This window comes from Clarias gariepinus, chromosome 23, assembly GCF_024256425.1.
Source record: "Clarias gariepinus isolate MV-2021 ecotype Netherlands chromosome 23, CGAR_prim_01v2, whole genome shotgun sequence".
Taxonomy (NCBI): Eukaryota; Metazoa; Chordata; class Actinopteri; order Siluriformes; family Clariidae; genus Clarias; species Clarias gariepinus.
This window is the reverse complement of record NC_071122.1, coordinates 17363976-17390661: the sequence shown is the minus strand read 5'-3', so window position 1 is coordinate 17390661 and position 26686 is coordinate 17363976. Positions and strand designations below refer to the sequence as shown.

The window sequence follows — 26686 nt, the reverse complement described above, 5'->3', positions numbered from 1 at the left end:
TGTACACAGGCTCTGATATTCATAAACTAATTTACTGAGCCTCCATCCCTCTCTCTCTCTCTCTTTTTTTTGTAATTTGTCAATATTTTTCCAAAGGAATTCAAACAATCAAATAGCACAATATGAAATTCAATGTTTTCTATTTCTGTTCAAAGTGTGCACTTAATTTCAATACAGAAATTGAATTTGCAATCTGCTCTCCCAGTGATTGGTGGGTTTCCTCCGGGCTCTCCGGTTTCCTCCCACAATCCATGACATGCAGGTTAGGCTAACTGACGTTCCCAAATTGTCTGTAGTGTGTAAGTGTACTTCCAGGGTGTAGCTTGACTCATGCCCTACATGTCCTGGGATACTGTAGGCTCCAGGCCTCTCGCGACCCCGTAAACTGGATAAAGTGGTATAGACGATGAGTGAGAGTAACTTGGAGTCGTGTTTGCATTTAATAAAAGAAAATTAGTTTTTCTTTTTTCAAATTTTTTTTTAAACCCCTGTCAAGTCTTTATTTGCGTTAATTCAATAATCCTTAAGTAACTTCTGGAGTTAATGCCCTAAGCAAATCAGTGTGAAGAACTATGTCACCAAAAAAACTCAGTCTGCTTGCTCTCAGTCTCGCTATTACAATAAGTTCCTCAATTAAAGGAAAAAAGGTTCTTTGACAGTTTAATCAAACACCCAGTCCAAGTGCTTAGCTAAGCGTAGATGAGAACAAAAAAGTAATATTTTCTCTCTGCAGAGTATGTGTGTACAAGAGCTCCATTTCTCTGACCTTTTCTAAGGAACCACACCACAAACAAATGATTTCATTGAGATGTTCCTAGAGCGGTGTTGTGTGTAATATGCAACATGCACCATGTCATTATTGTGCTGGCATCATACATTGTTGATGATGATGCAATTAATCTCTTGCTATAGTTCTGTTTTGAAGGTGGAACATAATGTTGCTATTTTTTTATATACCAGAGAACTTTGATTTGCGGTTGTACACTTTGATTTGCGGTTGTACACTGTACAGTGTCAATTTATTTGTACAGATTTCCCACTTATTTGCATTTTTTTTCTAGCTTATTTGTATGAAAAGTATTTGTATATGCACAGTGGTGTAGTGGGTAGCACTGTTGCCTTGCACCTCCAGGGTCCTGGTTTGATTCCCGGCCAGGCTCGATTCCCCTCTCTGTGTGCATTGAGTGTTTATGTTCTCCCTGTACTTGGTGGGTTTCCTCTGGGTACTCTGGTTTCCTCCCACAATTCGAAGACCTGCAGATTAGGCTTATTGGTGTTCCCAAATTGCCTGTAGTGTGTAAATGAATGTATGTATGTGTGTGTGCCCTGCGATGCATTAACACCCTGTCCAGGGTGTACCTCGCCTTGTGCCCCTAAGCCTCCTGGGATAGGCTCCAGGGCCCAGCAACCTTGAAAACAGGTTAAAGCGGTATAGACGATGAGTGAGTCAATGAGAGTATTTGTATATACGTCAGTAAAGTGACTTAGTCCTGTCATCTTGCACATCCAGGTTCTGGGTTCGATTCCCGCCTTAGGTCTATGTGCATGGAGTTTGCATGTTCTCCCTGTGTTTGATGGGTTTCCACCGGGTGCACTGTTTCCGCCCCACAGTAAAAGTAATTAGGCTAATTGGTGTTCTCAAATTGCCTGTAGTGTGTGAATGAGCGCGCAAGTGTGTGTACTGTATGTGTGTGCCCTGCGATGGATAGGTGCTCCATCCATGTACCCCAGGTGTACCCCACCTTGTGCCCTAAGTCTCCTGGGATAGGCTCCAGGCTCCCCCGCGACCCTGATTACAGGATAAAGTGATATACTTGTAATTGATGAGTGACTGAGTGAGTATTTGTATATAAATGCTAGCTAAGATAAGGACACAGTGAGGTAGCCTTGGCCATTATTTTTTATTTTTGTGGCCATATTTCCCAGTTGCTGAGTAATTTTAAGGATTGGAACAGCAAGTATGTTGTTGCTACTAAATTGAGCTTTTCATTTTAACATACAAATCTGAAATCAATTAAAAAAAAATGCACCATGACTATTACTAGCATTAATAAAGCTTGTTTTTACAAGTGATCTTCAATTTTGCAGGCAGAGGAACGACACGGGAACATTGAAGAGCGCCTTCGGCAATTAGAGTCACAGCTGGAAGAGAAGAACCAGGAGCTGAGCCGGGTAAGTGGCATGTGCTCTTACAGTATACCTGTGTACTTACTGCACTTCATGCCAAAAAGATACTCGCAGGGAAGTTCTAATTACTGGTTTCCATTTCGGAGGAACTTCTATACATTTACACAAAAACCAAGTGGGAGCACACCTCTTAAATTTTGTTCCGATTTATACAGTATATGCTTAAATGAAAAGGCTGGAGGCAGCACAGTGGCTTAGTGGTTAGCACTGTTAACTTATACCTCCAGGTACCAGATTTGATTATCGCCTCTGGTCTGTGTGCATGGAGTTTGCATGGTCTCCCCATGCTTGGTAGGTTTCCCCCCACAGCCCAAAGACATGCAGATTAGTCTAATTGGTGTTTCCCAAATTGCCCGTAGTGTGTGAATGAGCGTGTGCATATGGGCCCTGTGATAGATTGGCACCCCATCAAGGGTGTACCCCACCTCGTGCCATAAGTCTCCTGGGTAAGACTTCAAGCCCGTTTGAGCCTGTATACAGGATAAGAGGTATAAACGATGAGTGAGTGAAAAGGCCTGCCATCTACTGGTTGAATTATACATATATATTATCTTCTCATAACATGCCTTCTCTGTATTCGCTTGAATTTTTCTGTAAGGCTCGTCAAAGGGAGAAAATGAACGAGGAACACAACAGGCGTCTGTCGGATACAGTGGACCGCCTGCTCACTGAATCTAATGAACGCCTGCAGCTCCACTTGAAAGAACGAATGGCTGCCCTGGAGGATAAGGTAGAGACACTCCCCTATACTGTACACTATTTCTGTCCTGTATATTGAAACAGGCAGGTGTTTACTATACAGTATGTTCACTCATACTGTATATACAACAAACTGTGCAATTAAATATGTGAGAACAGCAATTTTTTTAAATCTAATTAGTCAGCACTGAGCTAGTTAGATTTCAAAGTATCAGATAATTAAACGTTTATTGCTTAGTGAACATTTATTTTGTTTCCTAATACACTATAAATCATTGGCTGTAAATTTTACAGTCATTTACTGGCAACAAGGTGCACTTTATAATAAACATATATTAAGTAGAGTGATATCTTCCATAGTATAGAATAACATATGATCCAATATATTTGCTGACTTGGCTAATGGATTAATAAAAGAAAAAAAGGAGACAACCAATGCAGGGTGGAATTGAGCTGAAGTTGAAGGAAATGAGTCAACCATGGCAATTAGAATTTGCTGAGATTAAAACCCATACTCTTCTGATCTTGAACTTGAAGCTCTAAACACTGAGCCATTATAACTATCTCAACCAGCCTACACTGAATTATTGTAATATGGATTAATTTATTGGAAGAAGTAGTTGACTTTATGCAGGTTAGTTAAATTGGCTATGATTTGCAAATCAGAAGGTCCTGTGGTCAAATCTCATCCACTTGCCATAGTTGGGTCGATGAGCATGACGTCTTCAGCTCAGTCTTATCTTAGGTCAATTGAAAAAAAAAAAAAGCTTGTTTTTGCACCGACACCAAACGATCCATTTAATCCATAAAATCTTTTATCGCTCATAAAAGGTTGTCACCAGGGGTAGAATTTGAGCGTAACTGAAAAGTTTCGAATCATAGCTCTTTATGATTTACTATCTCTCTGTGAGCATAAAGAGCATGCTAGTACCGATTCCTGACCCACACAGCAGAAACATGAACACGCTAGCCATAGCGCTTAGCTTCCTGTAATTGTCTTTATGTGAGAGTTCAGCTGAGTCGACAGAAGAAATACATTGAGTGGAAAGAATTCGATGTAATATGGCTTTTACGACTTCTACTTTTGTAACAATGCAGTTTTGATATTGTTGGCACAAGATTTAAGAATTATACTCCACCTGCTATCTGTTTTTTGTTTGTTTGTTTGTTTGTTTCCTTTTTTTAATAGAATGCCCTCATCCAGGATCTGGAGAATTCACAAAAACAGTTAGAAGAGTTTCACCATACCAAGGTAACATAAATGCATGCATTAGAGTTTGTTTTTTCTTCTTCTTTTTCTTCTTCTGGAATTTGATAGTATGTGATTCTAGAATTTTTTTTTTCTGAATTCTTGATGGAATATAAAATGAACCTTTTTTTTTATTTCTAAAGATTTTACACCGCAATAAAAATGATTAAGCAGTGAAGCTAAAAAGCTTTAAATTAAGAAATATCGCTTGAGCAAGAATGTGGTTATACTGGTTATGATTCACATTTTTTACCCTAGTAGGTTGAGTGAGATAGATACTCACAGCCATGCTCGTATTTAGTACAACTTTATCTTGGACTTTTATCCTAAGGATCGCCACATCAGATTGCTTGATCTGCAAGGTCTGGCACAGGTTTTGTATGGGGTGTTCTGTAAGGTTAAGGGTCTTGCCAAAGGGCACACCAGTGGTGACCAGTGTTGGGAGATGTTACTTTTTAAAGTAACAAATTTAATTACAAAATTACTGTTTTTAAAAAGTAATTACTTACATTACAGCATTACTTTTTGATAAAAGTAAAAAATTAGAGTACTTTTCCATTGCAGAAAATTAAAACTCCTTTGTGATTTCTCATGCATGTTGTTTTAGTCAAGACCTTTATAATTTTTCTACCATCATCACTCAGCGAAGTTTGGCCCATAATCTGTTAGTTACTAATACTAATACTACTAATATCCCTATCTCACCTACGCAGTTTCACGCGGTGGCCGTTAGTATGGTTCATCACGATTCACCACGAGTTTTGGTGCTGTGATTAGGTTTCCATCCTTCAGTGCATCGGTCCTCGCATAGTCAGACCGCATAGGTGAGATAGGGGTATAACAGCAGGAAGAACAGACGGAGACGGATTATCGGAGACAGGGCTTGTAGGACGACTTTCACACACACACTAAGGGATTGGGAACACCCAACACTGATGGTGACGCAGCAATGGTGGGGCCGCTAACCCATCAACCCAGAGCTTTAACCGCTTGAGCCTCCACTGCGCCAGTAAAACTGCACAATAGTGAATATGATATTGCATTTATACAACAGTTCTATAAACAAGAAAGTATAACTATAAATATTAAGACTGGCACACACTTACATACTGACGTGCCAAAAGTTCTTTGGTTTATTTATAAAACAACAGAGGTATACAGTATGCAGTCATGTGTAAAAGTTATACAGCATTTAAATTGGGTTGAGGTCAGAACTTTGACTAGGCCATTCCAAAACCTTGATTCTTTATTTTTCAAAAGATGATGTCTCATTTCTGATGTAGATTTTCTGATCTGCCTCAGATTACTGACTACTAGATGCAGTTTTGCAGGAGAAAACGCTGATTTCTCCCGGCAACCCTTCCAAGCAAACTGTACTTGCTCAGTCTTCTTTTAATTGTGCTGTCATTAAGGTTTTTAACATTAACATTTAACATTTAACATGCTCAGTGAGGTCTGCAGGGTTTGAGATGTAGCTCTTTAATTTTTGATTTTGTATTCCTCTAATTATTTCATAGTCTGACCTTAGCGTGAATATTCTAACCCTAAGGTGGGAATCTGGGTATATTATCTTAAATGTTTTCCATTTGTGAGTAATCTTTCTCTTTGTAGAAGATTTAACTCCAGATTGTTTGGAATTGGGTTTTATAACCCTTTCAGATTGATGTGCAGCAACAATAGCTTCTCTAAGACTGCTTTTGTCTTTTCCTCTTGGGTATTGTCTTATCACACACCTGAATGCTCCAGACCAGCAAACTGCTCAAACGTCTGCTTTTATATACAGTAGTTCTGCTCACCTGCATTCCACAGCGAACCACAGAGAGTATTATCAAAGAAAATGGGGAAAATTGAAAATGCTAAAACTTGTGAGTGTTGCTTGACTCCAGAAATGGCGCAATAAACTCATAAAATACCACAAAAGAAGACCAGAGTTAAAAAATAAATACAGTTTAAAAATACAAGCAAATTAAGATTGTTCAAGTTAACAATATTTAACTTTTTTACATACTGCTAATGATTTTTTTTCCCTTTGCACAACTTGAAACTGTTATTTTAATAACAACGCTTGCTTTGGTAGGAGAGACTGATAGGAGAAATTGACAAGCTTCGCACAGAGCTTGATCATCTAAAGAGACGGAGCGGAGCTTTTGGTGATGGGACACACCCTCGGTAATGCATACTATACTATATCATTTACATATTTTAAGGTTGCTAAGCAGAGTCTTACTGATAACCTTGTTAATTGTTCTGGTTTTATGAAAATCAAGACAAAATAGAAACCTAATTAAAGAAGAAGGCTCTTTTGAGTTATTGCACTTTGATTGATTTTTGGATAATGCTAACACTTATTTAGAACATTAAAATGATTTTTGTGAGTGTGCATTTATATCTATTTTTGTTGTCTGATCTGTGTAACTCTTACCAGGTCTCATTTGGGTAGTGCCACAGACCTGCGTTTTTCTGTGGTGGAAGGACAGGGGGAGCACTTTTCCTCTACTGGAGTCATTCGGCGGACACAAAAAGGAAGAATGGTAGCACTCAGGGACGAGCCCACAAAGGTACTGTACTTTGTATATAGATTCAAACAATGCATTCACTTCTCTCCAAAGTCAAGTTAAGTTCTAGAGGGAATCATCTAGCAAGATAAGCAATGAAATATCATGATGCAATAGGATCGACAACATAAATTAAATAATATTAGAAATATATTATGAGGGGGGTTAAGTGAAACTAAACCTTTTTGTTTATGGCATCATTTTTGCTAAACACATAATTGCAAGTTGAAAAAAAAACACAATGTTGTTGTTTGTCTAAAGTTGTATTATAGACGAATAATATTGAGACCCACTATGGTCAGATGATTTTCATTATTCATTACTGTATTTATTTTTTTAAGTATCCATTTCAAGTTTAAATCGCCAGCAGAATAGGGACTCATGTTTAATTATTTAGCATTGGAGCCTCAAATATGCATCAATACATAATATTAAACAAGATCTGCCATTGTTAGAGTGTCATCTAATAAACTGATCACTGATCATTTAGGAATACAATAGTCTGACCTCATTGTGAAGAATTTAATACAATGTTTCTGGATGTATTCATTTGAACAGGCAATCAACATTTTCCACAGCAGTTTCAACTTTAGTGAATCATGTAATGACTGCTAAATTAATCTGTTTCATAGACGCTGCTCTGTCTTTTGCATACTCATTAAGGGAAATGCACAATATGTGTTATTTTGCATATTTGAAGGATGCAACCCATTATAACTGTCGCTGATGAATTAAGATCATTTTATATGTACTGTATGCATCGAATTTTCAGTGCTGTTGCACCGAGAATTAAGTCACTACTGCCACTGAATTGCACCTTCTTTTGTACGTACCAGGCTGTTGATCAGAGGTAATGTTGTAATAAAATGACTGTAACCTTACAGCTCTGCATGAATAATGCTATTACACATCAGGACAGTGCTGTTAAAAATAATATGCAGCACTTATACCTAAACAGCTTTTTCATTTCCAAGATATATGGCTAACATTTTAAGGCAGCACCCTTAAATTTAAAGGAGAATTAGTTTACTAGCTCTTTTGCATAAATGCTCTGACTGTAATTTGCCTCTATACTATTGCTGTAGAGTCTACAAAAAATTATAACATAAATAATAATATGCCATAATTTTTTCCCCCCTTCCCCTTACTGCTTCACTGGACGTTGCATTGCTGTAAGTTCTGTTTTTAAAAATCTTTAGAAGGTAGTTCTTTGGGAAATTATTCATAACTAAACATACAGTACAAAAATCCCATGATTTCCAGACATCTTGGTATATAGTTTAGGTGCAAATAAAGGAATCATATAACCAGGACGAAAATCTTCGTTTCAGATCCTACCGGTGGTGGAGCAGGACTGGGAGAGGTTACAGCCTTCTAGCCTTCGAGGCAGCCGCTCACACCTGATGGGCAGCGACACAGAGCTCTCGGAGCTGGACGACGATGACCGCGAGACCGTGTTCAGTTCAGGGGATATGCTGTCTCCTAGTGGCCACTCGGACGCACAGACACTTGCCCTGATGTTGCAGGAGCAGTTGGATGCCATCAATGAGGAAATCAGGTCAGATTAGAAGCAATGAGAAGTCTGTGTTTACTTTGGATAGCAACATGTCACTCACTGATAAAAAGTAGTGGCTTTATGTTTAAGGAAACTAATTTACACGTTTTACTTCATGTATGTTATCATGTCACTATTTACACCCAACAAATTTTTTTATTAAAACACATATATACCTGCATATTCATGCTGATGATCATTAAAACATGCAAATACAGGTCAAGAGTGTGAGGTAATGTTCACAACAAACCACTCTTTGCAACCGTGCTGAGCAGAAAAGCATGCCAGAACACACAAAACACAGGAATTTGGGACAGATGGGCTACAAAAGTTCACATACAATATTTAAGTTAATATTTGGGTAAGCTGAACGGAGGGTTAAAGAATAGATATAAGAGTTAAATCCACAAACTTTGGGTTGGGCATGTTGGGCTCTCATTAACATTGTTCTTTTTTCCCTGTTAGAGCCATTAATTTCTCTACATGATAAACAATCTTTGAACTCTTTTCAAGTAAATGCAGCTATTTGCAAAAGGGCATCTGTCATCTGTCACAAATGGCAAAAAAAAAGAAAAGTAAATGATTATTTGAGATTGATAGTACCAAAAAATCTGAAAAAGATTACGCCCCACATGCAGATATTTGGCATGATTTATTTCACTGGATTGTATTTAGCAGATTGATTCTCTAACTGTTAAAACTGTTATTATGGGGAGATTCTTATAACAGTCTGTGAATAAAATTGTGTTAAAACTTTATTCGCTTTAATGGAATGAGACAGAACACACCATTTGGACCAAACTCCACATAATTTATCTAAAGATGCTTTGTGACAATGTCTGTAGAAATCATATTCAGTGACAAAGTACATGTTCATGTACCTTATGTTTTACATAGCTTGGCGTGAAATATCTGTAAGTGTTTCCAGTATACATACTGAAGCTTTTTTCATTGTCACTTGCTGCAGGATGATCCAGGTCGAGCGGGAATCAGCAGAGCTCCGGGCAGACGAGATCGAGAGCCGTGTGAACAGCGGTAGCATGGATGGACTGAATGTGACACTGCGCCCAAGGTCTACTATCCCCACTTCGGTTACTGCCCTCTCCCTCGCCAGCTCTTCACCTCCTGTCAGTGGACGCTCCACTCCAAAGATGGCATCTCGCTCCACTGCTCATGAGCTGGGTGTCATGACCCTGGTGAGAAATGAGAAATCACAGCACTACACTTGCACATTTAGTGTGCAATAAAGGCTTTACTACACACTTTAATAGGCTCTTAAATTTTTTATGTATGGGTTACTTTGTCTACAAAAAATTTATAGGAATTTAACAAGTCTAATATACGAGGGGCGTTCAAGTCACACTGGGACTTTTGATTGTGCAGAATAACATCACATTTATAAGAATTATAAACTACCTTTATATACTGTATATAATCCCTTGCTACACTAATGCACTTATCCCAGGGTTTCACTGGGATTGTCATAGGCATATAGCTTTCTTTAAAACATTTGCACTATTTAAATATTTACCTTTTTAAGAATCTCATCACTGTACTGTGCTTGTAGTCAAATCAGTTTTACGTCTTCATTTATGCGAAATTTCATTGCCAAGTCCTGGTTTGACTTAAATGTGATTGGTGCTGGAAACCTGAGGAAGCCCTAAAATGTGCAGGGCAGTTGTCCTTCAGAGTTGAGAACCACTGGCTGTTGATATCCTTGAGATTCCTTTTTTTAACAATTAATTTTCCTGAAGGTAAATAAGATATCTTGACCTAAGCATACTTGAAGACAAGGACTACTTTTCAAAATGTTTGTGCCTTATTTAAGATTCTAAATTACTGATAATAATCTCATGGTCAGAAATATTAATAATTAGATCCAAATGATGCAACCACTAACCTTTGTAAACGTTTAACCTGCAATTAGAACTGATGTATTATTCATTTGTTTGCTTAGTGTGTTAAGGCTAAGTTAAGGTCTGAGTTACTGGTCAGAAGGTTGACGGTTCGAGCCCACATTTTCCCTGGTTGCCACAGTTGGGCCCTTGAGCAAGGCCCTTAACCCTGTCTGCTACAGGGGTGCTGTATAAATAGCTGACCGTATGCTCTAACTCATGCCTGCTAACAAAAAACCTAAATAAAAACCTAACTGAATTTTTCTGTGCAGTAATGTGTATTTGATAAATAAGGGCTGAACTTACTAAACTTACTTGCTTACTCTTAAGTCATACTCAGGTTTTGGCCAGAAAGTGTGACAGGATCTTAGTGGGACAGAAACTAATTTATTTCCCTTTATCTTGCTGTGTGTTTAATAAACTTAACCTGTTTCTTCGCATGTTTGTTCTCTTTCCTTTTTTTAATGCTGTCAGCCTAGTGATTTACGGAAACACCGCAGAAAAGTCACTGTAAGTTTCTTTCGAATGGAACAACACAAAAAAGTTGCTTTTTATCTCATATGTATTAGTCATTAGTAAAATACTTGATGAACATGAAAAAGAGCATGGACTTTAGAAAAAGAGTTTAATTATAATAAATTAGAATTATAAATTAGAATAATGTAGATGTCAGGTTTAGTTTCATAATGTGTGTGTGTGTCTGTTTGTTTCATTGCTCTAGTCTCCAGTGGAAGCGCGTGAGGATAAGGCCACTATAAAGTGTGAAATGTCGCCCCCTTCCTCCCCACGTAGTCTTAAACTCGATCAGATAAACTTCGCTCAGCTGACTGGAAGCCTTGAAGATGGACGAGGGTACAAACACACACACACACACACACACACACACACACACACACACACGCAATGTAATTCAAAAAGAATGTTTTTGGATTAAAAAAACCCACTTAAATTACGTACTCTGCCTTATACTGTATTGGCATAAAATGAAAGAAAATTTAGGCTGCATATACTTTTTCAGTGATAGTCCACACACAATATTTTATCTTTACCTAGACATCATTGTACCAAAAAAAAATAAGACCTGTTGCTCAATGTTTTGTTGCTTGTCCAAGGTCATTAAGACCGCTATAAATAAGACTGCTATAAAACACTATGTTATCACCTCCTTAGTCTTTGCTAGACAGAGAATCCTGAGCTGTTGAATACAAATCACTCTCTGTCATAAAACTGCCCTCTGGCTAATTATGTGTGACTTTCACAGATGTAACACACCACTTACTGAGTATTTAAGCTGCACCCACCCTTAACATTCCCCTCACACTCTTCGCCCACATGCTTCAATGGCATGCAATTATTATAAATGTTCTGATGTAATAGCTGGACAAAGATGTCTCCTTTTTAGTCCCTAACTTTTTTTAGGCCGCACACACACACACACACACGCACGCACACACACACACACACACACACACACGCACACACACACACACACACACACACACACACACACACAGTTCCCAGTGCTAATGAAGTTATTCCCTAATCTCCTCTGAAAGCAGAGTGTCTCTTTGGGAGGCAGTGATCTATAAATATTCATGAAGGGGAAATGATTTCAAAGATTTAATTTCAATGGACATTGAATCTGATTGAAGCAACAAATTATTTTGTGAATAACAAATAGTGTGGCAACAAGGGAGCAAAAATATGTTAAATTGATAAAATGGTGGAAAATGCAAATATGACAAATAAGATGAGTATAAGGGAAAGCAAAAAAACTGTTTTTTAATGTTTTTTAATGTTCACCTCTCCAGTCCAACAGTTATTCAGTTATTCAGGTACTGTATTTATTCAGAGTCATGTTATTTAGTAATTAATTATGAACTAATTATAGCAGAATTATTTAGTGAAGATAGTGTTAGTCTAGACGCACTGTCGCCTCCTGGCTGAAGTAATGAAATAATGCTAATCAATTATAATTTCGTGTATAATCACAGCAGGTAGTAGTTATTCACATCTGTTATACCCAGTAAGAGACAATGCAGCTGGACAACTGATCATTAGCGGGTACTGTATTATACTACAAAGCTAAATGATCATTGAATCTAATTAGACAAAAGTGTTGATTAATTATCTATAACAGCATAACTCTGACAGTGCCAAAAGATACAGTATAACAGGATTATATTATTGTGCCCTGTTTAATACGTAATGGCTTACTTCACAGGAAGTGAAAGGTGGGTACTCTAAACAATCTAATTGTGATGATCAGGCCGCTGTAGTATAACGGGTACGCTGAATACTGAGTGGTTGGAACGGATGAGAGGGGAAATGAGGGAAAATTATTACCAATGTAAGTTTACAAAAATGGACTTTAAAACATTAATTTAGTTGAAATTTAGATGACGGGTCTATTGTTTGTAACATTAACAATATATTTTTATATATAAAAATAATTATATATATATTTTTTATTTTATATATATTTTATATTTTATATATACTATTGCCATCTCAGGAGGTTTGTCCTTGCCACTATCGCCCTTGGCTTGCTTACCAGAGACAATCTCACAGTCTTATTACTATCTAAACACATTTTTTCTCACTCGTACACAATTCCATAAATTTTTATTTTATTTTGTAAAGCTGCTTTGAGACAATGACCATTGTTAAAAGTGCTATACATTTTTTAAAAATTGAATTGAATTGAATAAAATTATAATTCAACCCTCAGTGACCTTAAAAGTAAAAGCTTATTTAGAAGAAGAAATAAATATAAATAAAAAAAGAAATGCAATAGAAAATAAAATTTAGCTAGGTAAAATAAAATAAAAACATTTTTGTAAAAATAAAATATCCTGTGTAATATAGAAGAATATAAAAAATGTGGTAATTTTAGTCTAAATAAAGAAAAATGACTAGGGTGTACTGTATGCAAATATGCATGAAAATGATTAATTAAGAACTTGACTAAACTTAAAACATTACACAGTAAAACATTTGTTCCAGTTTCTTTAATTGAAACTACATAATTTAAATGCATTTATTATATATATATATATAAAAAAAAAAAAAAACTTTTGCACAGGAGTGGCTTCAACTCTGTGAAAGTCCTGGCCAATGTTTTAAGCTGAAACAAATATATCTAGATCTGAATATGGCGGAAACCATCCAACCTGGTTGAAGAATTCTGCCCAGAAAAATGGGAGAAACTTCTCCCATTTTTTCTTTCAAAAGAAGGATGTACCAAGCTTGTAGGATTATTCACGAGCAGACTTGAAGCAGTCATTGCTTCCAAAGGTGCTTTAACCAAGTGATTAAAACAAGTGTTTTTAAAACAAATTAACAAAACACTAAAAAAAAAACCTGTGTTTCACTTTTCCATTATGGATTATTTTGTATAAAATGATCAAGAAAAAAAGGATTTGAAAGGATTTAAAGATGGGTGCAACAAAATAAAAAAAAAAGTAGAAAAATTTAAAGGGTCTGAAAACCTTCAATCACCACTGTATGCATATCATAGTATGAAAAGGTTATGAGAGATTGTGGTTTAGAAAAAATAACCAAGCCCTCACTTATGTTTTCTGTTGATTTTGTTCTTCGTTCCTTACTAAAAGAACATTTATTCATGCATTCACAAATATATTGGCCAGTGATTGTTCTGTCATTGTGTTTTTCCCCTCTTATTCATCAGAGACAGTTCCTAAGACATGACAGAAGGATACAAAAATATAAAGCACCTGTAATAAATATCCCTTAGCTGGTAAGAAATCTTAGATTGTTCCTTCTCTTTCTCTTCAGTGGCAACAAAAAGAAGGGAATCAAGTCCTCCATCGGCCGCTTGTTTGGCAAGAAGGATAAGCCTCAACCAATGACCAAAGATGGCCAGATGACACCACCCGTAATTCCTGGTCAGGACATTAAAATGGTTTCTTAGAAAGTTATTTTATGGTGGATTGCACTGTGCTTAAATAAATTAGATTCTGATCTTTGTACATTGTGAATGGATTGCAGATTTTGAGATGAGTATTGGAGATACTATGACCCTGGGCAAGCAGGCTGAGAGAGACCGCAGGATGAAGAAGAAGTACATAATTATTCCTCTTTTATGTTTGTCACCACTAAACCGATTTTCTTTCTTATCCCTACACATGCATAATTGTGATTTAATGTGTATAAAAAACAAATTATATCATACATAAGACCTAATTTTAATTATGTATTAATAAATCAATCAATAAATCAATCTATATTGTATTGTATTGGTTCGATTTAACCACTCATATTAAGTGTGCATTATGAGCTGTTAAATTGAACCAAGATATAATATAGATTTGTTTAGAATTTAGGGAGCCTGAACAAATCACACCAACATACTGTGTTTCAACCCAATGTGACAGTGATACAGAGAAAGTCCAAACGGTACAAAAGAGCTATGGCAAATATTAGTTCTCAGCTGTACGACAAACACTGTTGATAAGCTTTCTGTCAGACATAAAAAAATAAAAAAAAATCACAGAAATTAATAGTTATAGTACTTAATTAATCTCAAAGAGAAATTGCATGTATATTACACTCTGTATATTACACTCTACATAAAAGTTATATCTACCAGCAGATAAACACTTGCTTACAGTAGGACCAGTAGGCAGTCACTCAGGGTGCCAAATTCTCTCTCTGATAAATATTATTAAATGTTTGTGATCAATTATTAATATATATAATATTTATGCAAAGTAATCAGCACTAATAAAACAAAGCCATAGGATTTAAATTTGGTGTCATTTGTTATTCATAGGGATATTTATATACTATATATACATGTACATTTATATAAGGATCATCATTAGTGAGGTATCTTAATTCATTATTATAATAATGGCAAAAGAAAGCTGTTATTGGAGAATCATCATTAAAATTTACTTTTATTGTCCTGTCAGACTGTGAGAGTACAGGCATAACAATTTATTTTTCCACATGGATGGATTATTGATTTGTACGGTGTTGCCATAGGCCCATAAACATGAAATAAACAGGCACAAATGGAACAACTTGCCTACGGTGCCAACAGACCCCGGGCCAGCCCTGGCTTACATCCCAGTGGCATTTAGGATTACCAAATTGTGAGACATGCTCTGGCAACCGAAACAGGAATCCACATTTTTAATCGTTTATGGACTTTTAGGAAAAGCAAAGCAAACATTCTGTAACTAAGAAACACCATAAGGCTTTCTTTATAAAAAAAAAAAAAACTAAAGCAGATTGGAAAGATGACCAAATGACTTGGATGTTCTGGATGCAGTAGATTTTACACTATGGGTTTTGTTGCACCTGATTTTAGAGAATAAGTATCTTTTGTGCATATTAAAGATAATATAGTATAAATCTTTAATTAGCATTTTATCAATGATTTCGTAAAAACTGTTGTTAGTGATGAAATCAGACTTTTGGAATCTACTGTATTATGTTGACATTAGGCCTTTCATATGTTGAATTTAATATTCCAGAAATCCCAAGTTCTTTTCTTCCTCTCCCTGTCAGACACGAGCTTTTGGAAGATGCACGGAGGAAGGGCCTTCCGTTCGCTCATTGGGATGGCCCGACGGTGGTCTCTTGGCTTGAGGTAGAGCATTTCACACAAGCACATGCTCACACCATGCAGCCACCGTGGTGATGATTATAATTACAGTAATCACTCTGAGGGGGATGACAGACATGATGAAAACACTTCACTGCTCTGTGATAACGATGGTGGTGAGGATGATGATGATGATGATGATAATGATCATGGCATTCACAAGAGTGTTTCTCTCTCCCGTCCCACAGCTGTGGGTTGGAATGCCAGCGTGGTACGTAGCGGCTTGCCGTGCCAATGTGAAGAGCGGTGCCATCATGTCTGCGCTATCCGATACAGAGATCCAGAGGGAAATCGGCATAAGCAACCCATTGCACAGGCTTAAGCTCAGACTGGCCATCCAGGAGATGGTGTCACTCACCAGTCCCTCCGCCCCACTCACTTCACGCACCGTAAGAGCTCTGCCCGTAACTCCACCTTCTCAGGAAAAAAACACCCGTATTAAATATGACAACTGAGATAAATATCAAATCTACTATTTTTATATCATTTACTGTATATACAGTAAATGATATAAAAATAGTAGATTTGATATTACCAGTTAGCTTACATGCTGTCTTAGAAACCAGTGACACTTCATTTGGTTCACGATTTTATTCAAACCAACTTACTACTCTAAATTATATCTACAGTAAGCCTGTGTTTATGATAATATACAGTAGATCAAATAGGACATCACATGTGGGTGTGGCAGATATAAATGTATCTAGAAATGTTTGCACTGTCAACTTCAAATAAACTTCAAAAAGGGTTGATTAGAACTATGACATTCTTGCTATGACATACAATTGAAATGAAACAAATTAACCAAAGTTAATAGTAAGGGACCATCTTCAAATACGAATGTGCATAAAATCATCAAACTTATAATCAAGCTAAGAGTGGGTCCCAATAGGCCATAAGGTTAACATAATTTTGGACCAAAGCGTAGTCTCATATAGCAGAGTTCTGGCAGAATATAGAATACAAATCGCTTGACCCCTGCTGCACCACCCACGCATGTTTATTTCTGGTCATGAAAATAGCAAATGGACAAAACTGACTTAGACCAAGCAAAGGCAGCAATATGTTTTAATCCTGGACTACACTAAACTATTTATACAGTCCTAAATTATCTAAATTCTGATTAAAATATATTTTTTTGTATTGTTCTTTAAAACCAAATGCCAGGAAACCCACGCAGTAAATAAAATAAAACCCCTCCTACTTTAAGTTTATGATCTGAAGACCAAGGTTTAACCAATCATATTGTGTTTCAGAATAGGGGATTCCACTGCATTTTCCATGAACAAACACGATTTCTGACCAAATATGTAGGATGATTGCACAGCTTGGTTATCCCTTGAGTTGCATTGTTTTTATCTAAACACTCCCATTTTCTTTTCTTTTCCTCTTTTTTTTTTTAAGTCACAATGCAAAATCAGCACAAAACTAGGTAAAATATAGTGATATGTTGATTCCGCGTCCCATGTGGCATGTATTTCCCAGGCCACCGTAGCCCTAACTAGGGTGAACAAATAAATGAATAAGTAAAAAAAAAAAACATACTGTATCTATGTTCCTTATTTAGAACCTCTCACACTTTCTCCTCTCTCTTTGTACAGTGATTTTTCTTCTTTTCTGTGCAGTCCTCCGGAAATGTCTGGGTGACGCACGAAGAGATGGAGAACATGGCAACCTCGTCCAAAGCAGTTAGTCCATCTGGGTCGCACCTCTGCTCCTGCAGTGCCAAGCATATGCTACATTTCCTTTTCTCCCTGCTGCCCGTTTAACACCATCCCTAAACCCCAAAACCTGCAACAACGCTGCCTTTGCATATCCTTCAGGCTGGGTTTTCAGACAAAGGTTAAGTCTGATAATAACCTGAGAATGACTTGCAGTTTAGAATGATTTTACTTTAAAATTACACTTAATCTGCATCTGAAAACCAGCCATTTGTTCTTAGTTTTTGTTTCTTCTTTTGTTTACAGTGCTGTGTGCATGGGTAAAACAAGAGAGGATAATTAACCTCCATACAGAAATATAAGTTGATGTTCAATCTGCCACAAATGCCTTTGTTGTAACCAATTATAAAAATGATAACATATTAGAATGAGGCACAAGTGCATTAATGCTGTATAAACTTGCGATTGTGGTCGCACACACTGTCAGCATTGCGGCTGAAGAAAATCTGAACGTTTTCAGACTGATCAGAATGGAGAATACTGTAGCGATGTGCTAGAAAATCTTCACAGACTACTAGTATAATGTGTACTACTGTAATTTCAGCTTTTTTTTCACATCAGCAGCATGCAATCATCTTTTCTAGTGTTGTCTTTTAACCCTAAGCATAAAGCTAAGTCATCTGTTCATATGGCTTAAATTGTTGCTTGCTTCTGCAGCTGCACCCTTCCTGTCTATCTCATGACTGTACTAATTAAGCTTTCCCTGAAAATGAACTGACCCGCTCTCTGCTGTGCATTACCATGCTGCTACTGTGGGATTTGGCTGACAGGAGAACGAGGAAGGGAGCTGGGCACAGGTGAGACAGACAGACAGAGAAAGAGCGATAGAGATGGAAGTGTATTTTCCTCCGAGGATGGCACGGCAGATCAATAGCTGTGAACGGCTTGCAGTGCCTCCACTCATTAAATTCAACATGTCACATGAATCTGTGGGGTGTACAGCAAAAAGAAACTTCTTAATAATTGGTGTGGTTTTCTTTGGTTTGCAGTTTGCGGTGCTCTAAGAGTAGGATGACAGTTTTTTAATATAAAAAGTATAACCAATGTTTTAACATTTCACAATCTATTAAAAACTATCACTTATTGTGTTTCTAAATGTCATGAAGAACTTCCCTTATTACATCGGTCCATCAAAGTTCTAATCATGTTGTTTGCAGACCCTGGCATATGGAGACATGAACCACGAATGGATAGGAAATGAGTGGCTGCCTAGTCTGGGTCTGCCTCAGTACCGCAGCTACTTCATGGAGTGTTTGGTGGATGCTCGCATGCTGGACCACCTCACCAAGAAAGATTTGCGCACGCACCTAAAAATGGTGGATAGCTTTCACAGGTAGGTCACACTACTGGTTCCAAAAGTCTAATTCCACTCACCAGTTTCTATGCAGTAAGGCAATGAACCGATTATGGTTATAATTCTCACCTCCAGTGATATCTTTCAGAAGAAAAAAGGTCTAAAGTGAGAACTGTGCATAACTGAGAACTGCCAATAATTTAGGTTTTTATTATTAAAATAAAACTTTAATTATTTTTTGTTGTTTTGAATTGGAACAGGGCCAGTTTACAGTACGGCATCATGTGCTTAAAGAGGCTTAACTATGACAGGAAGGAGCTGGATCGAAGAAGAGAGCAGTGTCACCATGATCTCAAAGGTAAAGTCTCCGTGACATAACAGCAGTTTTGGGGGACGTTACTTTTTTAAAAGTAACTAATTACATTATTAAATTACTGTCATTAAAAAGTAATTAGTTACATTACAGCATTACCTTCTGATAAAAGTAACTAGTTCGAGTACTTTTCCACTGCAGAAAATGAAAACTCGTTTGTGATTCCTCATGCATGTTGCTTTAGTCAAGACCTTTATAATTATTCTGCCATCATCAGTCAGCAAAGTTTGGCTCATAATCTGTTAACTACTAACAGCCGGAATAACAGAGGGGGGCGGGTTATCGGGGGCAGGGACCGGGCTTGTAGGACGATTTTCATTTTTTGAAAATGTTACTAAATATCTGAGTACTTAAATGGCGCCCCTAACACGTTAGATTACTCGTTACGTCAAAAAAGTCATCCAAGTACTCGAACGCGTTATACCCGACACTGCATAACAGTAGCACAGTATACAGCCAAAACATGGTATAGGTGGTAAAAAGTATCTTATCTGGGTGAAAAAGTAAAGTTTCAGATAGAATCATATAACACTATTCATCATAATACTTAAAATTGCTTTGTTTTTTTTATAAATATGCATACACATTTATATTTTTATCTTAAGTTTAGTTTTCTATCTTTAGTTTTTCAATTATCTTAATTGACATTAAGATGAAACTTGGCCAATTCAGATTTTACATAAAAAAAAAAGACATAAACCTGAATATTATTCTAAAATGCTCACACACTCACTTACGCACTCACTCATCATTTATACCGCTTTATTTTATATTCAGGGTCATGGGGGGCCTGGCGCCTATCCCAGGAGACTTAGGGCACAAGACGGGGTACACCCTGGACAGGGTGCCAATCCATCGCAGGGCATACACACACACTATGGACGGGAATCGAACACGGACCCCTGAGGTGCAAGGCGACAGTACTAACATTCGAAAATGCAATATTGTTAAAATATTGTAAGATGAAATTGACATGGTTACGAACACCAGCTTTTAAAGCTTTTACCAAAAAAAGAAAAAAAGGAATGCCTAAAAAAATGCCTATTTTTTGTGCACATATAAAATCATCTCCAAAAAATGCTTAAGTTAGCAACTTGAAATTTGTAGGGAAGCAAGATTGGTCCATGTTGCATAAACTTTAGAAGTAGCTTCTTTGGCACACACATTTTCTGTATTATATGTATAACTTAAAAAAAAATTCAATCAGCACTAATACAGTGTTTTTGACAAACACCAAGTTGTTAACTAAATAAGCAATTTTAATTCAATTTTGATTGTTATTTTGACAAGAACTGTGTAAAGACGTAGGGCATCATAAGGGATCATAATACATATTATTGGATATGCTCTTGTCATATAGTTGAAGAAAATGTACAAATGTACAGTGTGTGCCGAAAGCAAGCAGGGACTACAGCTAAGACAGTATATCTAAAAGGAAGAGACAGGAGGTAACAACACAGACATGAGGACACCCTGAGACATAAAGCAGCCAGACTCTCCGACATCAACAAACCTGAGTGAACCATGTACTCTGGTTTCCTTTTTTAAATAAATATTTTGTTTCTGTTTGTGCAGAAATAAACTTCCCTGACAAACAGCAACATCTAGTGGTAGCTTTATGTGGAAAAGTCAACAGCTGAGACTCGGTGTCAAATCCATTTAAAGGCCCCGTGCCTTGTTGAACTCGAGCGTGACACATGAACTTGATCCAGCTGCTGCAGCCTTTCATGTGCTTTACTAGCAACGTCCACAAGACACACTAACGCGTGCAGATTTGGTAAACGTACTCGAGCAAACACGTGTGCTGTCCTTTAAAGTAGACCGGCCAGCTGTGTGGAAGGATCACCAGAAAAATGCATCTGTTGACATAATGGCATGATGTTACTATGAGTTCATTCTGTCCAGGCAATGGACAATAGAGTTTCCATGTACAGCACTAGATACTGTAAAAATATGTTGATCATTTGATGTGTCCCTCTAGACAAGGAGGAAACTTTATTTCCTAGGCCAAAAACTTCTACTGTACTGTATATCGCTGTTTTAAAGGCATAAAATTAAGCGTAAAGAGTTAAACACAGACGAGAAGTAGACATACAAGTTAACAGAGTATTTATCTGACACTTCACAGACACTCTGGTGTGGACAAATGAGCATGTAATGAACTGGGTGCAGACCATCGGACTAAAGGAGTATAGCAATAACCTTCTGGAGAGCGGAGTACATGGTGCCCTCATCGCCTTGGATGAGACGTTCGACTTCTGCAGCCTGGCCCTCATCCTACAAATTCCCATGCAGAACACACAGGTGATGAACATTCATATACAGTAAAAGCCATAATGTTGTCATTTACATTAAAATAGGGCAAAATCTAAATTAAAGTTCATTTATACAGTGGTGGCCAAAAGTATAAAGAATACAAACTTCATGCCATGAATTATAGTTTCTGCGCACAAAACAGTTGATCATTACTTAGTTTAAGGCCGAAGCGGTGAGCTAATTAAAATTTGCTTAATTGATGGACCAAATAAGTGGCAGGACATTTAATTTCTAAAAAACATTGGATTTTACTGTGTCTTAATACTTATGGCCACCACTACTTATTTACCTTCACAGTCTAATTGAACCTTTGGAAGATTTTTTCATTATGAAACATTATGACCCACCTAATATTGAGTCGCTGCCCAATTTTGCCATGAAATCAGTAATGCACTGTGTTCAGACCCCTTTCTATCAGAACCCGCGTTATCATTTTCAGCTATTTCAGCTACAGTAACTCTTCTGTGGGATTGACCTACACGTTAGGCAGTATTAAAAGCAGCCATGTTGGATATCTCTTAAAGAATTTAAAGCATAACCTATGATCAAAAAATCTAAACGTATGGTAAAGAGAGTTCCACTGAAAAAGTAAGTGTGAATTACACCTCATATTATAAATCCTGATCTTCTTTCTGATTTTCTTTTGCAGTAAATTCCAGCAGGCTGTATTACTGGTTCTGACCTCCATATGTCTGTCTAGCTGTCTGGCTAGTAGCTTTTAAATAGAAACAGGAGAAAAAAATGCATCATCCCATTTCGGTTTCTCGTCACAGCAAGTAATTCAGTTTACTGAAACTGGCACATTTTCCTCCAGAGAGGAAAAATGGAAAACGCATTTACTCAAAACTCACAGAATGCTTTCATGTATTACTGAAAGTTATTTGTAAAATCAGCTCCAAACCTCCTGAAGGTAAGAGAAGAACCTTCTTTTTTAGAGAAAAGGACGCCTGATTATGTAGTGGAGTTAAGTGTAGCTGAAAGTCAAAATGGAAGGGTCTCTCCATTGTATTGATTGCTGATTCTGAGTCCCAATAGAACATGGGAGAAGAAAAAAATATGAACGAGACATGGGCAGACGAAAGATACACAAAAGAAACTAAAAGTCCTTCTTCCCAATAGTATATACATTTTTTCCTTGCTTTTGTAAGAAACTGATTTGCATGGTGTATAGGAATGGAGATGTTTATAATGCAGTTCATTCGGGACCAATCACCTCTTGTTTCTTATTGTTCTCCATGTTGATGATGCTTCCAGGTTTTGCTGCAACTCTTTTTTTTTTAATGACCACTATCTTCCCTCTTTAATGACACCCCTGTTTGCCGATTATTAGTTGTGGTTTTATGAACTTTCTTTTAAGCTCTGTTATCAATCCAGTTGTTCTGCCAGTTTTATAATGCTTATGAATACATATTGTACAAGACAGAATGTGTGTCAATTTAAACTGCCTTTATGCACCTTCTAGTAAATATATGTCGGGTATTCAAGTCAAACTGGGGCTTTTGATGGTGCGGAATACCAGAGCACAGTTATGAGAGTAAAACCTTCCTTTATTTCTCTGTACAATACACTGCTACACTAATTCAGTTATCCCAGAATTTTACTAATGCTTGCATACCATTAAAGTAGAAGGATGTCTCAGTATGCCATGATCAAACTTTACGTCTGAAACACTGGCCTCTGAGGGAACTCCTTGAATGGCCCAAATTTGAAAATCACTTAAAGCGAGGTCGGGTCTGTATGGCAGATGTGGCAATAACCTCCAGTGCTGTTCCTGTAATGTGCAAATGGTGCGGTGAGCAGTAAATTGTATGAGATTGTTGATGAGATGACAAGTCCCGGTTTGACTTGAAGGCTGCTCATATTATACAATCTATAGTAAAAGGTAAAACTATGCAAAACTAACACTAACACTGTTATATAGCTCAACATGGAAAGATCAAGTACAGGTTAACTTGGATATATTACTTTTCTAACACCTTGTATCTGTTCCTGATCTCAGGCCAGGCAGATCCTTGAGCGGGAGTTTAACAATGTCTTGGCCTTGGGGACTGACAGGCGTCTAGAGGAGGTATAATCATTAGGTTGAAATTCCAGTGAATGTTTAGAGCAAAGTTTGTGTAACTGTCACTAGCAGGAATGTTTAATATACTGCACCAGTTTGTGATTAACATGATAGACCACACCTTTAATAGAGGCATATAGATCTTTATTATCTTTACCATGACATGTCTATTGGTTGTTATATAAATACCATTGTTTTTCGCACAATTTCTTGCTAACAGTGTGATGATAAGTCTTTTCGCCGGTCCCCATCATGGAGGAAACGTTTCAGACCACGGGATGGCCAAGGCCTGGGCATGATGCCCGGCTCCATTGAGACACTCCCCGCTGGCTTTCGCCTCTCCACCATGTCCATTCCCTCCTCCATGAGTGTCAATCCCAAAAAACAGCTGCAGCCCGAAGGTAAAAAAAAGGAGGTTCAGGGGTAAACAAGTTCATCTTTCTCACTGGCTTACTGCACTCATCTCACGATGCTAGCATCACTAACAACATGTATTCCTGCAAATATAATTAAGATAATGGCTTGGCTGCTGATCCTATTTTTATAACTTTGTGCAAATGAAATAGCATGCATTAAGCTAATCTTATCACCAGTCTTTTTCTAGGTAGTTAAGTGAAAGTACTAACGCTACATCCACTCATAAGCGTGCTTTTTGCATGTTGTATTCCCTCTGTCCCTTTGTAACTATAGCTGGACCCCAAGCTCCTCAGAGACTTGATCCTTCTGCCATCAGGACTTACTCTTGCTAACTCTGCTTTACTAACAACTCTCATGTTATCAGGTAAGCGGCGCTGGGAAGCCTTGCCACAATCATATGTGCTCCTGTCAGGGGAGACATAAGCCTGTATTTCCCAAAGGAATAGTGGTTCTAGCTTCTTTTAGAAGCTTATCTCAAAGAAAAGTGTTTGTTGTACAGGACCATTGAAGTTCGGATCTTCTACAGGTTCCTGACCCTTTCTTGCTTCCAAAATGTACCTGTCCAGCACAGTACTTCATTTCAGTCCAGAAAACTAATGCTAAACAAACGCTGACAAAGGCATGGAAAAAATAAAGTGCATGTCAAAGGTGTATAACTCTCATGATAGCACGACATTGACATTGACAGCTTTAAATATCTGAAACACCACCATTGGCTACTGATCATAAGGTTGGGAGTTCTACCGCTAGGTTGCCACTGTTGAGCCCTTAAACAAGACCCTTAACTTTCTCTGCTCTAGAGTCAGTGTGTCCTGGCTGCTTTAACCCAGGCTTCCTTACTTGGATATGCAAAAAATCAAAATAATAATATATAATCATACTAATAGTAGTAATTTTATTGTGTTGCAGGGTACATGTGACAAATAATTGCATCCTTATTTCAAGAAATCTAGAAAAAAGACTTCAAGGTTGTTGATCTGTTCTTCATATTCCTCATAGCTCAATGTGGTTGAGTATCCATTCAATGTGCTAGATAAACAGAATTCTGATTCATGGACGCCTCACCTTGCAGGTTATAGCACGTAAAGCATCCACTACTAATATCCTGGTGCCAGATACCACAGCCCACACAGGTGTAAGTGGAATCATGCCTTGAGGGGTCAGAGCTGTTAACTACCTTTAATTCTACATTGTTAACTAATTAGTTTTTCGTAAAGTTGGTTAGATTTGCAGTCATGTTGGACTTACACCTTCACTGGCCTAGTCATAGACAATCTAATTAATTTATCATGTAGCCATCCCTGAATGAATACAAACATTATGATTAAAAATGGATGCTTACTGTATTTGCATCCAGTGGGAAGTGAGTTTAAATTTTAAGCCAAAAAAGATGAAAAACTCAATATTTAAGGTACTTCATTGACCCTATCATTTTATTTTTCCAAAGGACATTTCGCTAACATATTTCTAACTTTCAGATATGTCTCATCATGTTAGATTTGTTTGAATAAAATCTGTTTCCTAATTCCTCTGTTTTCTCTTTTGTCATGCCAGTACATTCTCACTACCTGTATGGACACACGCTCGCGGCCTTTCGAGAGTGATATGCCAAATTTCTGGGGCAGATGTCCTCCTGCCAAATGAAACCAGTGCTTTTATGGACACCGTGCAAGTGGAAGTGGGAATGGGGGGGGGAGGGGGTGCGGCAGAAACAAACAAACAAATGAACAAACAAACAGACAAACAAAAAAAAACTAAAGAAAAAGCTGAAATGTGAACTTTTGAACGCATTTTTTTGCGTAGCTGCTCTTAGAGGAGATATATTGTTGTGTGAGTCACTTTCTAGTAGCCAGAAGTTATTTAGTCCTTGTGATGGTAATTTTCAGCTGGTGTACTTGGCCCTAGTGTGTCAGTTTTAGTCTATTCCCCAGGGTGTGTTGATGGCAAATTATTAGGCTTCCCCCTCTCTGGTTATGCAAGGTATTAATCAGTGTGTCTGTATATACAATTGATTATAATTGTTTTCTTTTATATATGTATAAAAAATGCATATAAATAACATATATTGGAATTGTATATGAAAAATATTATATCAATATGATATGAATACTGACAATATGTCTTAATTGTGACTGTTTCTGTTTGTTTGAAACTCTTTGACCAGTGTTAAACTTGTAGCTACTGTTTTGGACAGTGTACCTTTTGGATTAGGCTTCCCTTTTTCTGTTGATCTGAGACCAGTTTTGGCTATAAAATGGTTAACACTGGGATCTAGAAGGGGGGCCAAGCTGATTCCAGGTCAGAGGAAAGGGGCTTATTATATCAGTAGCATCTGTGGTGTTATTTAAGAAAGTTAATTTTTTTTGCAGTCACATGAACAGTGCACATCTATATGTCAGTTCATCCCCCCCCCAAAAAAAAAAAAAAAAAAAAAACAGAACAAAACAAAATAACAAAACAACCCACGTCCAAGACATTAAAGAAATAGCAACTCTTCATCATAGACAGAAATGTGCATAACTAGATGTATAATGTTAGCAGGGCAACACCAAAAGCAATAGCCAGCCATGACTTTATACTTGATACATACTTGAAAACTCAGTTGGAGACCTGGTAATAAATAAGGTTCTGTCTGACTTTCTACTAAATATTAGTAACATAAAAATGAGAGATATTATATTTATTATATTATTATAGATGGTATACTTATTAGATATTAATAACATAC

The 26686-nt window shown here is 37.2% G+C and overlaps 1 protein-coding gene across 1 annotated transcript in view; it reads left to right on the top strand.

The window, feature by feature from the left end:
- Nucleotides 1-25596, top strand: part of ppfia4 (PTPRF interacting protein alpha 4) — a 134029-nt gene extending 108433 nt beyond the window's left edge. Inside the window, exons 9-30 of the mRNA XM_053483810.1 lie at nucleotides 2093-2172; nucleotides 2786-2917; nucleotides 4076-4138; nucleotides 6213-6304; nucleotides 6561-6693; nucleotides 8043-8248; nucleotides 9213-9441; nucleotides 10615-10650; nucleotides 10862-10992; nucleotides 13939-14048; nucleotides 14152-14224; nucleotides 15679-15760; nucleotides 15964-16164; nucleotides 17401-17463; nucleotides 18267-18293; nucleotides 18654-18829; nucleotides 19051-19148; nucleotides 21292-21467; nucleotides 23479-23547; nucleotides 23762-23942; nucleotides 24232-24322; nucleotides 25513-25596. Coding sequence (XP_053339785.1) covers nucleotides 2093-2172; nucleotides 2786-2917; nucleotides 4076-4138; nucleotides 6213-6304; nucleotides 6561-6693; nucleotides 8043-8248; nucleotides 9213-9441; nucleotides 10615-10650; nucleotides 10862-10992; nucleotides 13939-14048; nucleotides 14152-14224; nucleotides 15679-15760; nucleotides 15964-16164; nucleotides 17401-17463; nucleotides 18267-18293; nucleotides 18654-18829; nucleotides 19051-19148; nucleotides 21292-21467; nucleotides 23479-23547; nucleotides 23762-23942; nucleotides 24232-24290 — 2417 coding nt within the window. The 3' untranslated portion in view covers nucleotides 24291-24322; nucleotides 25513-25596. The remainder of the gene's footprint in view (nucleotides 1-2092; nucleotides 2173-2785; nucleotides 2918-4075; nucleotides 4139-6212; nucleotides 6305-6560; nucleotides 6694-8042; nucleotides 8249-9212; nucleotides 9442-10614; nucleotides 10651-10861; nucleotides 10993-13938; nucleotides 14049-14151; nucleotides 14225-15678; nucleotides 15761-15963; nucleotides 16165-17400; nucleotides 17464-18266; nucleotides 18294-18653; nucleotides 18830-19050; nucleotides 19149-21291; nucleotides 21468-23478; nucleotides 23548-23761; nucleotides 23943-24231; nucleotides 24323-25512) is intronic.
- The last annotated feature ends 1090 nt before the right edge of the window (nucleotides 25597-26686 follow it).